Source organism: Gallus gallus, chromosome 1 (assembly GCF_016699485.2).
Source record: "Gallus gallus isolate bGalGal1 chromosome 1, bGalGal1.mat.broiler.GRCg7b, whole genome shotgun sequence".
NCBI classification, from domain to species: domain Eukaryota; kingdom Metazoa; phylum Chordata; class Aves; order Galliformes; family Phasianidae; genus Gallus; species Gallus gallus.
Genome location: NC_052532.1, coordinates 1,424,116 through 1,437,069, shown reverse-complemented (window position 1 = coordinate 1,437,069; position 12,954 = coordinate 1,424,116). Strand labels below are relative to the sequence as shown.

General features: G+C 51.3%; 1 protein-coding gene across 20 annotated transcripts in view; it reads left to right on the top strand.

Moving 5' to 3' along the window:
• The first annotated feature begins 1,210 nt into the window (after nucleotides 1–1,210).
• The window catches only part of UBE2H (ubiquitin conjugating enzyme E2 H), a 44,192-nt gene continuing 32,448 nt past the window's right edge, over nucleotides 1,211–12,954 (top strand). For 3 of the 20 annotated variants that reach the window (XM_046927751.1, XM_046927899.1, XM_046927884.1), the window contains exon 1: nucleotides 5,148–8,149. Coding sequence is in view for 1 of the 20 variants with exons in the window: in NM_001030647.2 (NP_001025818.1) it covers nucleotides 1,433–1,485 (53 nt within the window). In the remaining 19 variants the exon portion in view is untranslated. Of the gene's footprint in view, nucleotides 1,486–2,628; nucleotides 2,746–2,870; nucleotides 11,117–12,954 lie in introns of those variants that run through there. The other 17 variants (XM_046927957.1, XM_046928081.1, XM_046927729.1 and 14 more) reach the window with 15 other exon arrangements.

Here is a 12,954-nt window from a genome sequence, read left to right as displayed (position 1 = left end):
CAGATAGCATCCCTGGTCCTCTGCTCTGAGCTGATAAAGTCACCCAGGGAGGCTGGGACACAAGCAAAAACCCCTGCAAAACCCTGCTTGGGGCTTTGGTGCTGATCTCCCCGCTGAAAGGGGGAGAAGAAGCCAAGGAAGGAAATCTCAATCTGTCATCTCCATCCTTTAAGGATGATGAGGAAGAGGCTTTGGGGGGGGCTCGGGCCCCACACCCATTCCCCCCTCCTCCCCAGCAGCCCTCTTGCTGTGGGTGTGCTGCTGTCAAAGTGTGGGTGAACGCACAGGGAAACGTCACCGCTGTTTTGCAGAGCAAAGGCTCTCTCTTATCCCCTCTTGGGGGCAGGGGGTACCTCTGAGCTGCGTGCTTTTTGGGGTTATTTTCTGGCTGCGAAGGCAGCAGCCGCCTCAATCCACACCTTCAGCCATAACGGCACATCAATTGGAAGAAATAAAGTAAAAAATCCTTATTTTTTTTTCCCCTGTATGCTCCCATCTGCACAGGGAAAAGGGAAGGGAAAGGGGGGACCCACATCTCAGCTCCCATAGAAACCCCTTCCCTCCATCCCTCCCCAAAATTCTGCCCTGCGTGGCTCACTCAGGGCGTGGGCTCTGGGATGGAGGTGCCCTTTGGGGCAGCAGGTCAAGGAAAACAGCCTCTAAACCCCAAATTTCGGGTTGAGGTTCCTTTGTAGGAACGCGACGAGGTTCCTCATCCGCGTTTACTCAAGAGGACGTGCTTCTGGGGTAAACTGGGGATGATGTCAGGGTCAGGAATGCGGGATGTCCACCCTGGGGCGTGTGGAGGTACATTCAGCATCCCTTAACATCATCGTCACCTCCGGGCCACCTGCCCCATCCGGTTGGGTGAAGTGAAGCACGAGGCGATGCTTCAGCTCTGTCACACCGGAAACCCCGCGTGACAACGGTGACGCTTCGACCCTCTGACTCATTCCTCGTTTACAATCCCGCGGGATTCCTCGGCTGAGGCGTTTCGCGGTGATTTTGGGTCCCTCCTTCCGACGTCCCCTCCGGGGCTTCGAACCCGCGACCCCGAGGTGAGCCCGACCTCCGGCACGCACTACAACTCCCATCGACCCCCGCGGCTGGGCGGAGCTTGCGGAACGCCGCCGCGCTCGACCAATGGCAGCGCGGCGGGGCTGTGACGTCACCCCGCAGTGACGTCAGAGGGCCAGAGAGAGGCTCCGGCAGAGGAGAGCGGAGCGGCGCTGAGGGAGCGCGCGGCGGCGGCGCCGTCACCACAGGAGAGGGCGGAGGAGGAGGAAGAGGAGGCGACAACAACGACGACAGCGACGACCGAGGGGGGGTCCCAGCGGCTCCCCCACCCGCTCCGTTCACTCCTCGGCGGTGACGGTATAGAGGCGGCGGCGCTGACAGCCCGCCCGGAGCACCGGGGGCGGCCGCGACCACCATGTCCTCCCCCAGCCCGGGCAAGAGGCGGATGGACACCGACGTGGTCAAGCTGTATCCTTCCCTCTTCCTTCGGTCCTTCCCCCGTGCTGTGGGTTTGGGGCCTGCACCGGGATGGGTGGGAGGGGGGCGGTGGGGACCCCCCCCTGTTGTGTGTCCCCCCCCCATTAGCGGTGGCAGTGTCCCTTTGTGAGGCCTCAGGCTTAGGCCTGCCCCTAAAGCAGGGTTAGGCTTCCCTCCCCACCTCTCCCATCCCCTTATTATGGAGCCAGAGCTCCCCCCCCCTATAGAGAAGAGAAGGCCTCACCCCCTCTCTCTCCCACCCCCCCTCCCCCCCGCCCTCCTGCTTCGAGCCTTCCTATTATTTTGGGGGGGGGGGTTTCCACCTTCAGGATCTGTCACTATTTCCCCCCTCCCCCCATGCTTTGAGCCCTCCCGTATTTCTATGGGGACACATTTCCACCTTTAGGGCCTGGCATACCAACCCCCCCCCCCCTCCCCCGTGTGCCCCCCACTTTAACACCCCCCCAACCCTCCAGCGGAAAACATCCCTCAAATCCATCATTATTTACCCCACTCCTCCCACAGGATCTTCAGCTGAAGGCTTTCATTTGATTTATTTCTATGTATTTTGGGGAGGGGCCTGCCTTAGAGCCCCCTTAAACGCCTCTATTCGGGTGTGGGGTGGGGGGAGGCACCTCAAGGTGCTGTTTATGTAACACCCCACATTGGGTTAAGGCTTTATTTCCCCCCCCCCCTTCCTCCTTCCGTGATAGATCTGTTTATATTTCTCCTCCAACCGTTCCATGTTTATATCCCCCCCCTCCTCCTCCACCTTCCTCTTTATTTTCCTCCTTTATAGAGAGGTGAATCCTTTCCTCTCTCTCTCTCTCTCCGTGTTGACAAATATCGTTGGGAGTTTGCCTATGGGATCCTTTTCTTCGTAGTTCATCCCTCAAAGTGGAGGGGTTGGGGGGGGGGGGGGAGGGGGGAGAGGAAGGGACACAAAAACCAACACTGGCCCCAATGTTTTCCAGCTCAGCTTCTGGGGCTGCTCCCTCTATGCCATGGAGGTCTGATTGAGTTTCCAGCGAGATAAACAAACTTGCTTGGATTTTGTATTATTTTTTTTAGTGGTTTTTAGAAGGGGGGGGGGGGGGGGGGAGGGGGGATGGGAGGAGCTCTGCTCCCGTTTGTGGCTTATCGAAGGAAACTTCTGTTGACGTTCCTCGTGTGCCTCGCTCTCCCCGAAGCCTCTCTTCGCTGTGTTTTCGCCTTGTTTTGAAAGCAGATAGGAAATGACTCGCGATCATGGTTGAATCGCAGCTATTTTTATCCGGGGGGGGGGGGTGGGTGGGGGGGGTTTAAAGTTACACACATGTCATTCTCTGCCCGATGCAAATTGCCATCGGTGCTTAATCGCGGTGGAAGAAGGGGGGGGGGGGGGGGGTCGGCGATTCCAGCTGTTTGATGGTGGGGGAAGTGTCTTCCTTCGAGGCCCAACCTGAGCCCGATGCTGCTCTCCTTTTCCCCTCCCCCTGTTCCTTTCTATGTTTTTCTTTCATCCCTGTTCTGTTCCTATTGTAGCCGCAGCGTTTTTTTTAAAGAGACAAAGAGGAGGGTCTTCCAAAGTGCTTCTCTCTTCTCTGTATTCCTAAAGTCGGCGGGGGATAGAAAGCCCCCAAATCTCCACAATTCCCCCCTCCTTCCCCCCCCCCCCCCCCCCCCCAAAATGCTGTCTGCTTTCTGCCCTCGTTCTCCCCCTTGGACAAAAGAACCCAAAAGGGCTCTTCCAACACTATAGATCTCCTATGGTGGGGTTGGAGCGGACGACAAACTTAGGAAGTTGGATGTGTCAGATGACTGCTCACCGCTCCTCCCTCCCTCCCCATGGCCCTTTTTGTTTGTCTGTCTGACTCGCCCAGCCTGGCAGGGTGAGCTCAGCTCTCTGGGCCTCAGATCCCAACGTATTTCCCTTCATTTACTCCCGGGGTGGAAGCAGAGATGTGGGATCCCCGGAGCTCGGATGGTTTTAGTGGTGACCAAATGAGAGAGAGGACTCCTCTGAAGGAATGCACTCCTCCCTGAGGCTCCAGGGTGTTGTCATGGTGGTTTCCCCCCCCCCTCCTCTTCCTCCTCCTCCCCCCACTCCTTTTTGCTATCATTTTAATTACAGTTTCCCTTTTCAACCTCTTATTTTTAATAGAACGATGGCGTAGATTTAGGATTTACAGCCTTTACCTTTAGGATCAGGGATGGCGTTACCACTCAGCCCCACTGCTTCCCCCCCCCCCCTACTCTGACAGGTTCAGGAGCCGAGTGGGCTCCTTTTATGCTTCCCATTCTCAATCCCAACACGTCCGTGTCCTTTTGTGGCCGCCTCTTTGTGAGCAGGGAACGGGGAGAGGTTGCTCTGTGGGGCGGAGGGGGGGGGGGAATGGGGGGGAGAGCAGAGCTGTGTGTGTGTTAATGTGCCCAACCGATGTTTAATAACCGCTTGGCTGATGATGATGCTGATGTGCTGAAACTCTGAGTCACTCATTGTTTCTCTGCTGGTCGTGCAAACACCGAGGATGTGGCATCTGTGCTGCGTTCCCCCCATTGTAGGGGGGGGGGGGGGGGGGGGGCTGCAGACCCCACTGTTGTCCCCTCAGACTTTATGGGATGATGCAGAGCGGGGGGCACTGCCCACCCCCTGCACTGTGGCTTTGTCGCCCTTGGGATCCTGCGTGCTGTATCCCATTGAGCTTTGCATCCTCCCCTATACCCCATTAGGATTTTGAGGCCCTGCGGCGCCCCCCCCCCCCCCCCCCCCCCCCCGTTTTGGGGTGAGCCGTTGTGTTTAGAGCCCTTTTCACAGGCAGGAGGCCTCGGGCAGAGCTCACAACTCCACTCATTGGCTGCTCTGTTACTACCCGGAAACCAGGGCCGGGGCGGAGCGAGCCGACAGCTGATGGGGAGCGGTGACCCTACAGCTTTACCTGGACCAGGGGGCACAGCTGGGGGTCCCCAAGCCCACCATAGGGCAACCGGGGGCTGCTGTCCCCATTCTGAGCCGTGGTTTATTGTTCCTTGAGGTGGGCTCGCTGCAGCCTCCCCTCGGACGGGAGTTTATTTCGCACTGATTGATCTTCTTCCTTTTGTGGCTCCCTTTGGAGGATTTGAGCTCTATTTTTTTAAGCGTTTGGAGCCGATGTTAGCAAAGGAGGGGGTGCTGCCCCGTTGTGTGCGTGGAAGGAGTTCTAAACAGCGCCCAGTTTGCTTGGATCTCCCCCCTTTCTGTGCTGTTTGTGGGGCTGAGCGTTGTCACACGCATCAGAACTGTTGGGGAGGGTGATATATGGACTCTGCTCGAGGGGGGGGGATGAGAGCACAAAGCTCCTCATTTACCTGCCCAGCCTTTTGTAATCTCAAAACCTCACTGTTTGCCCCACTGGGATCGACTGAGGCGAAGGGTAGGAGGCAGTTTACATTGGGCTGAATTCCTTTTTCTGCTCATTATGGGCTTACGCCGCACTTATCGCCCGACTTGAACCCCTTCCAGGCTGCGTTGAGCAATAGGGCCGTCACGTGTCGTTGTTCTCTTGGCCTGTCCCCAAGGGAAGAGCATGTGCACTGGAATGTCTTGTTTTGGTAGGGTTCAGCGCTTGGTTTTCTGTTGGTTGTCGTGTTTTGCTTTTGTTTTTTTTTTTGTTTTTTTTTTTTCCTTCCCCTTTAAGGAGAGTTCTGGAAACTTTTGCAGATGGGAATGTAAGTGGCAATGCTGCTTTTTTGTTGTTGTTGTTGTTGTTCTACTTCTGGGGGGTTTTGCTTTAATGAGATCTCCGGGGATGAGGGTAGTGGTGGTGGTGCTTCAGAATGCACCAAGATCACAGAGTCACGGATGGGCATCGTAGATGATGCCACGATTGTGTTTCAGGACCCAAAACCCCACTGAAATGCAGGCACAGGTTGTGCCTTATAAACAAAGCACACTGCTGTTAGGAGAGCAGGCGCTGTGCCTGCCATTATTGGAGCTTTACATCAACACATTGACAAGGGGAGAGGCAAAGATCTCTGCTCCCAAATGCCAACTTTTAGGGTAACGTCTTGGTGCTTCTTGAGCCCTATTTAAAACCAAAAAGCACCATGAGGTCTTTGTATCTCTCTGCACGTGGGTAATTTTAACTATTGCTGGGGTGATTTTGGTGCTCTGAATTGCAGAGCAGCCCTCATCGTGCTCGTAGTGCTCAGTTCTCAAACATCAGATGACTGAATGCTGATTAAACAAATCTTGGAGGCTGTTTCTTTGTAGTAACAGTTTAAAATCCTGCATTGACTCTCTTTTGTAGCAAAACTGATGCCTTGTGTTGCAAAATGGTGCCTCAGGAGGCACGCTTGATATTTCCCTGTCTGTTCTATGGAGGGGTACTGTGCACTGGGCAGGCTTGGATCTGTAGCAGGTGATTGGTTTTTAAGTGGCATCACGACTTCTCTTACATCCCTGCAAGGTTTGGAAGCACTGAGTGCCCTCCTGTGTGCTCAGCAACAGCACCCACTTGTAGCATGGCTGTGCCTCATGCAACAGCCCTGTTCAAATCCCAGTACATTGCATTAAGCAGAAGATGACCCCCGATGAGAATCAGCGTGATTTCATTTCCCAGCCCCAATATCACACCTGATCTCTGTGTAAGTAGAGCCCGTGGTTTGTCTTAGTGCTGGTTGTGTGCTGGAATTGAAGTTATGCTTTTTTTTCTTTTTTTTTTTTCTTCTTTTTTTTTGCAATAAAACATGTTGTGGGCATCTTAAAGCAGAGCTCCTTCCAGAAAGCAAGGATGTGCTTTCCAGGCTCTTTGTAACCTCTTGTTTTTAGGAGAACATGGATCAATTTCTGCTTCAGGTTGCTGTCTTGCCCTGTGCCTACCTGTTCTGTGCTCACCTGGAAGCCTGCAGGGTTGCATTGCCTTGGCAGTGCTTGCAGCTCATCCTTCGGTGCTCCAGGTTTGCTGTGGCAATGGGAATTCCTTTCCCCCCTCTGCTTTGTGGGGTGGATCATAGGGTCTGCATAATTATGCCCATGGAGGCTCTGGTAGGGACAGGAGCTCTGTAAGGACAGCTGTATGCCTGCAGCATGCCCATAACCACCCCCTCCCCCCCCAGACACACACAGTTCTCCTCCCCTTTGTGAATCCCTCTGCCCCATATATTACTGCAAAAGCAAAACCAAAGTGCTTAAAATAAGAGCCCCGACAAACTTTCCTCCTTAACTGTGTTGTTAATTTTTAAAGCAGCAGGAATTGGGCAACAGCAAGCTTAGCAGGGAGGGAAGGGTACATCTGAGACCAGCCCAGTGTGCAGTGATTGCTGGTTGCGTGTTCTCAGCACCTGTTGGTGCTCAGTGCCCTTCCTAAAGTGTGATTTAATCGGAGTCACAGCCAGGATAAACATAACAGGTTGTTAAGGTAGGAGAGTGCCCATGGTTAAAGGGCCAGGCTGCTCTATGGGGTGGCTCCCAGCCCCACAGCTGTCCATTCTGCTGTCTGCTTAAATCAAAGGTGATGTGACACGGAGGGAGAGGTGTCTGGATTTTCTGCTTGGCCGTCCCGGAGTCCTGGACATTATTTTGGCCAAGTTTGCTGAACACCATGTTTTAATATTGAACGTGGCTGATAGATGTGGGTGTGCATATAGGAGTTCAGCCTTCATTGGGTGTCCTATTGTGCGCGCCCAGCTCTTCTCCTTTCACTCCCTCCATTTCCCAGTGGGTTTTGTCCATGTATTTCTGGAATAACGAACGCACAGCTCTGCTCTTTTGTTTCTCCTCACCCAAACAAAGCTCGCATGACCGCAGCATCACACGACTTTGCCCCCTCTGCTTTCTTGTAGGTCAGCCAACCTGCGTGCCCGGTGCTGTTGGGCACACTGCCCTCCACCAGAAAATGCTGGAGCTCATTCTTCCCTCAGTGCTGGATCTCCTGCCACATCCCATGCAAGCAGTGAGAGTCCTTTTTATTGCTGCCACAACCACGACCCTCTCACTGCTGCTTTTTCTTTTTCTTACCACTCATCCCTGTTTCTTTTTCTGCCTTCTTGGGATGCTTAAAATTGCTCCTTGATGCTGATGTGGTTTGAGGACTGTTTGGCTGTTCCAGGGAAGTGCACGCAGCCTCTTATTTGTCACTAAGGAGATCTGTGCTGAGGTTCTGCCAGGTTCTTTCCACTCCTGTTCCTGCTCAGTCCTTTTGGCCACCGACAGGGAAACGTGATATCGTCATCTCCAGTCCCTGTCATCTTCCAGTCCCTCACATAACGATCTGTCTGAGATTGAGGGTGGATTTACAGTCCTTGGAATAAGGTGATTTCACTGCCTCTTGGGGTCTTCGCTAACGATTCTCTGCAAACTGGGGCTGATTCTGGATTCAGGGCTGAGATTTTTGTTGTTCTCGTTACCATTACAGCTTCCAAGAGCTGTCCTGTGGCCTTAAATCATTGGACTGCATCTCTGGAGCAAATTGATTCCGCCTTCAAAGCGAAGCCCAAACACTCATAGCTCATGTTCTTGGCATCGCCTGTTTCAGATCAGGTAGAGGGTACGTCTGTACTGTTCTCAAACCGAAGTATTGTTGGTATCCTGTTGTTTTTAATCCCTTTTAAACTGCAAATTGCAGAACGTGTCTATACATCCTGCACACAGATCCTACAGGAAAGCACAGAAGCTGGTGTAGACTTCCAGATATTGGTGAGTCAGCGTGAGGAAGGGCTTTTTACTATAGCATTTTTGATCGGTCTCGTAGTGTCAGATGCTTCTTTTCCAGAAGTGATTGAGTTTCATTGTTCCCTTCTTTCCTCAGACTAAAGGGCAGAAGAAAAGTGTGAAACCTTTTCCTTGAGATTGCACAAATAGCAAACCTGGGGGGTGGAATATTCTGAAACATTTTGTGCCATTTGGCTGCAGCTGGCTGCAATTTTTTTGGTGTGTGTGTGATGCTCCCTTAGAAATGGATGTTGTAATGTTTGTGTTAGGCAAAGTCTGCATTTATGACAGTCAGAGCCCCTTAAGGGGGCTCAACCCTGGAGGCATTTGTCATCCCTCCAGTGGAAGGTGGAGGTTAAAAGCTGACAGTTGATTGTTAGATAAATTTTGCATTATTTCCAAATTCCAGTGGGCTTTTCACCTGGCTTTGAGCAGTGGTTGGGGAGGCTGGGGGGGGGGGAACCAGCGTGTGAATTATGGATGTGCAAATCACTGCTGCTTTCCTGGCTCCCAGGGAACTGCTCAGGTAACAGCTGTGGACCCGTTCTAATGACCGTATCGTGATAGGATATGTTGGAGTGGAGGTGAGCAAGAAGAGAGGAGGTGGTGGGACACGTAATGAATGCATGGAACTGAGAGAGGATGAATAGTGCCCATTCTTCCCCCATGTGAGATATGGCACTGAAAGGTGAACTTAAGTTTCTTTGCGCTCGAGAGAGACTTCTGCAGCCTGAAAAGTCAGATTTGGGCTAAAACCCATTGGGGTTGAGGATAGGATTAGGTACTTTGCAGTTATCAAGGATAGTAGGCATGGTGGTGTTGGTCTGATGGTTGGATAAGATGATCTCAGTGGTCTTTTCCAAACTTAATGATGCTGTTGTTCTTTTTAGGACATAATTTAGTGGGCATGGTGGTGATGGGCTGATGGTTGGACTGGAAGATCGTAGAGGTCTTTTCTAACCATAATGACTCCGTGACTCTGTGATGGCTCCAAGTCACTGGAAGAAGGAGGAAGGAGCCTATAATCCTGATGGGAGACTCTCGGAGTGTGGGCAGAAGCTTCTTTGGAGGTGTGGTTTTCTCACCTGCCTGTTGTTCTTTATATATAAAAAGTGGGGAAAAGAAAAAAGTGTACTACTAAAGCAGTTACCCATGTCCTCGACTGACCTCCAGCATGGCAAACTAATACATGCAGTGTTGAAACAGTTGATGAATTATTAACTTCAGCGCTGTGGTGTCTCTTGGCCATTGGCGTTATGTTGATTCGTCTCGATGGTGGCAGGGTTGGTCATGCTCTGGAGCTGTGAAATGAAGCATTGGGGCTGAGGACAATGTCCAATGAGACACCCACTTTTTTTTGTGCCAGAAAGACTGATAAGAGCATAAACCAGGGCTGATGGGTGCTCAAATGAAATGTTGCTCTCTGAGGTGTCCCTTGGGTAGATGTGGCGCTGAGGGATGTGGTTTGGTAGGCGTAGTAGGCATGAGTTGATGGTTGGACTGGATGATCTTAGTGATCTTTTCAACCTAAATCATAGAATGGCTTGGATTGGAGGGGACCTTAAAATATCATCTAGTTTCAACCCCCCCCTGCCATTGGCAGGGTTGCCAACCACTGGATCAGGCTGCCCAGGATCTCATCCAGCCTGGCCTTGAATGCCTCCAGGAGCATAATGCATTCATGACTCTATGATTCTGTTTAGGGACATGGCTTAGTGGGTATGGCGGTGATGGATTGATGGCTGGACTTGATGACCTTAGTGGTCTTTCCAACCTTTGTGGTTCTTTACCTTTTGTAAAGAGTTCAACCTTATGGATCTAAATGGTATTAGAAAACTGCTGCTAAGGTGTAGTTTATATTTTTTGATGACTGGCATGGATGTGATCTAAGAGTTCAGGTTCATCTTAGTTTTGGGGACAAACGAAGCTGCTCCTTTGAGTTGCGTTCATTCAACTGTGAATGGCTTGGAGCCAGGTCACTTTCCTTTGGAAAGAATCAGATTTGGCTTTTAATTTGTGGAGAGTTTGTTGGGTTTGGGTTTTGTTTTTTTCTTAAACTCAGAATTAACCTTGGGAGATCTGCACCAAGAGCAGGCTGATGCTTTTCAACAGTGGTGGAATGGAACCATGGAATTGATGTGGAGTTTGTGATAGATGGAGTTAATGGTAGATGCCATCCAAAACATGTCTTCGTGTCCCGGCTGATCCCAAACTGTTTTATTTTGAGGGATGTTCCTTTTTTAGGGGCAGAGAGAGGTATCACCTGGCTGATGCCTTCAGCCAAAGCTTCTTTGTTAGTGAAGGACTTCAAAGCAGGTGGAAGGTGATGCCCTTTTAGTGTGTCTTGTCAGCCTGAAGACAAATGAAAACTGTTTTTCTCCCATCTAGTGCCATTAATTCAAGCTTGCCGACCTGCCCTCCCCAGTCTTTAAAGCCAACCCAGCTGAATGGGAATGCTGAGGGACGGTATCATGTAGCACAAGCTTTAAACCTCACAATAACCAGGCTGCTTTCCTGCTGAGGTCATGTTCTGTGTGGCAGAGGGGTCCTGTGTGCAGGGAGATGTGGCAGCGCAATGCTTCTCGAAGCATCCCCATGACTGGGGGTTGGCAAAGAAGGTGTCGTGAGCTGATTTCATTGAAAGTTTGGGAACAGCCTTGCTTTGTAATCCTCTAATTTGTAGGATTGTAAGCTGGAAGAAAGAAAGAGACCTTCCAGGAGCAAAGCACTTCTCCTGGAAATGTGAAATCTAACAGGTGTGACTCAGCACGGTGAATGCTGGCTGCTCCTCCGTGCTGCCCAGCGCACCTCCTCCTTTTTCCCTTTAAGACCTGCCACGAGGGAAGCAGTGGGAATAAGGAAGCAGAACGATCAGCACTTTGTTGAGCAGCCTGCCATTGTGGGTAACTCGATCCTCCCAGCAAGCAGAGGAATCCGCGTGCGGTTATTGGGGTAAGCTCAGATCCCAAAAGGAGAACACGGCGACGGTGACGCGCCGTGCAGGAGTTGAGATGTCCGAAATCAGATCCTTGTAACGCAGCACCAGAGCCTGTGTTCCTTGAAAGGGAAGGTATGCACTGAGGTGTCAGCTCACCCTCCTCTGTCCCATGGAGACCGTGCAGGGATGTGTCGTGCTAAGAGCTGCCGCTTGCTTTTTTAGGATTGTGGGCACTAATGAACTCATGTGCCCGGTGTTGGGTTAAAACAGATTCTGGCTTGCTTGTAGCTGGTGATGAAGTTATGTTAGGTCGTGTTTTATGTTTCACTTCATTGTTTCTGCCGTGTGTTCTTTTGTTTCATGTGAGCAGGAGGTAAAGGTAAGTTTATACGCACGTTGTTTGGGCCAAGAAGGAGGAGAGTTCACCAGCAAATAGTCACGCTCTGTTAACTTACCCAAAGACAGATGCAGTCACAGTGCCAGTGAGCAGAACAGGGGGAATGCCACAGCTCTAGTTGTGCAAACCTGAAGAAGTATACCCCCGTGGCTTCAGCAAGTCACTGAACCCATAAGCCCCATTTTAATTAGCAATTGAATTTCCCCAGGGTCATGAGATTTGCATCTTGCCAAATGGGGGGGGAAAAAATGTATGTATTATGTACAGGCTGCCCAGAGAGGCTGTGGGTGCCCTGTCCATATGTGGAGGTGTTGAAGGCCAGGTTGGATGTGGCCCTGGGCAGCCTGGTCTGGTATGAAATGTTGAGGTTGGTGGCCCTGCCTGTGGTGGGGGGGTTGGAGCTTCATGATCCTTAAGGTCCCTTCCAACCCAGGCCATTCTGTGATGATTCTGTTGTAAACTTGAGGTGATTTGCAGTAAGGTGCTCAGAATGCTGAGCCTCTGCACTAGAAAGGCACAGCTTTGCTGGTGAAGGCGTGCGATAAATGCGTGTGTGCTCTGAAAGAATTAAGATGATTTGCTAACGTGCTGCAGTGTTGAGTCCTGCAAGGCTTAATGACCACCTGGACAATGAAGTCATCTCCCCTTCCTCTCTTGCTGGACTCACTTCTACAGATTTAGAGTATGGGTTGGGAGAGGAGCGTTGGAATGGTGGTGTGTGTTGAAGCTGGAGGATCAGGTTCTCATGTTGGGATTTGGAACAGTCCAGTGCAAACATGGGAGCTCCCTCCATGTTCCCCGCAGGCACACATCCATTTGTGCAGGTCCTCAGCTTTGCTCACCTTTACAGGGTGATTTTTTTGTTGTAAAAAGAAGAATCTTTCATCGCTTCAGCATGATGCATGGGGGAAAAGACTGCATGTTAAGCAAAGATCTGTGTGTTACGCCTGCTTAGTCATACCCAGAAACGTGTTCTGTGGGCTTAGTTGTGCAGGGAGCAATTTCAGACTTGTGCAAAGGTGCCCTGGGAGAGCCCAAACACTTCTTGCACCTCTGTTTGAACACTGTGTGTATGGTCTTGGTGCTTCCTATGCTTTTTTTCTTCCTTCTGCTTTTAGCTGGAGTTGGCTGTGCAAGTGGGGATCAATAAGGAGCTGCTTTAGGTCTGCCCTGGTGCCTCTTTCTTGTTGCAACCAAAAGTTTTACTCCTCTACTTAAAGAGTATTGCGTTTGATGTCGTTTCCTTTTTTGGACTTCATTTTGCCTGTTTGCAAGAGCTTCCTGTGCAGCCTGGCTGTGGGGTGTAACTGGATTCTGCAGGCTGCATTAGGGCTTTTTTTGTGGTTTTATTGCTGGCTTTTTTCAGAGCCTCTGAATACATCCAGGTTAGTGAGCCTTTAAATTGTCCTTCCTGCCTTCTAGTGGCTCTCAAAGCCACAGTTTCTTTGCTCCTAC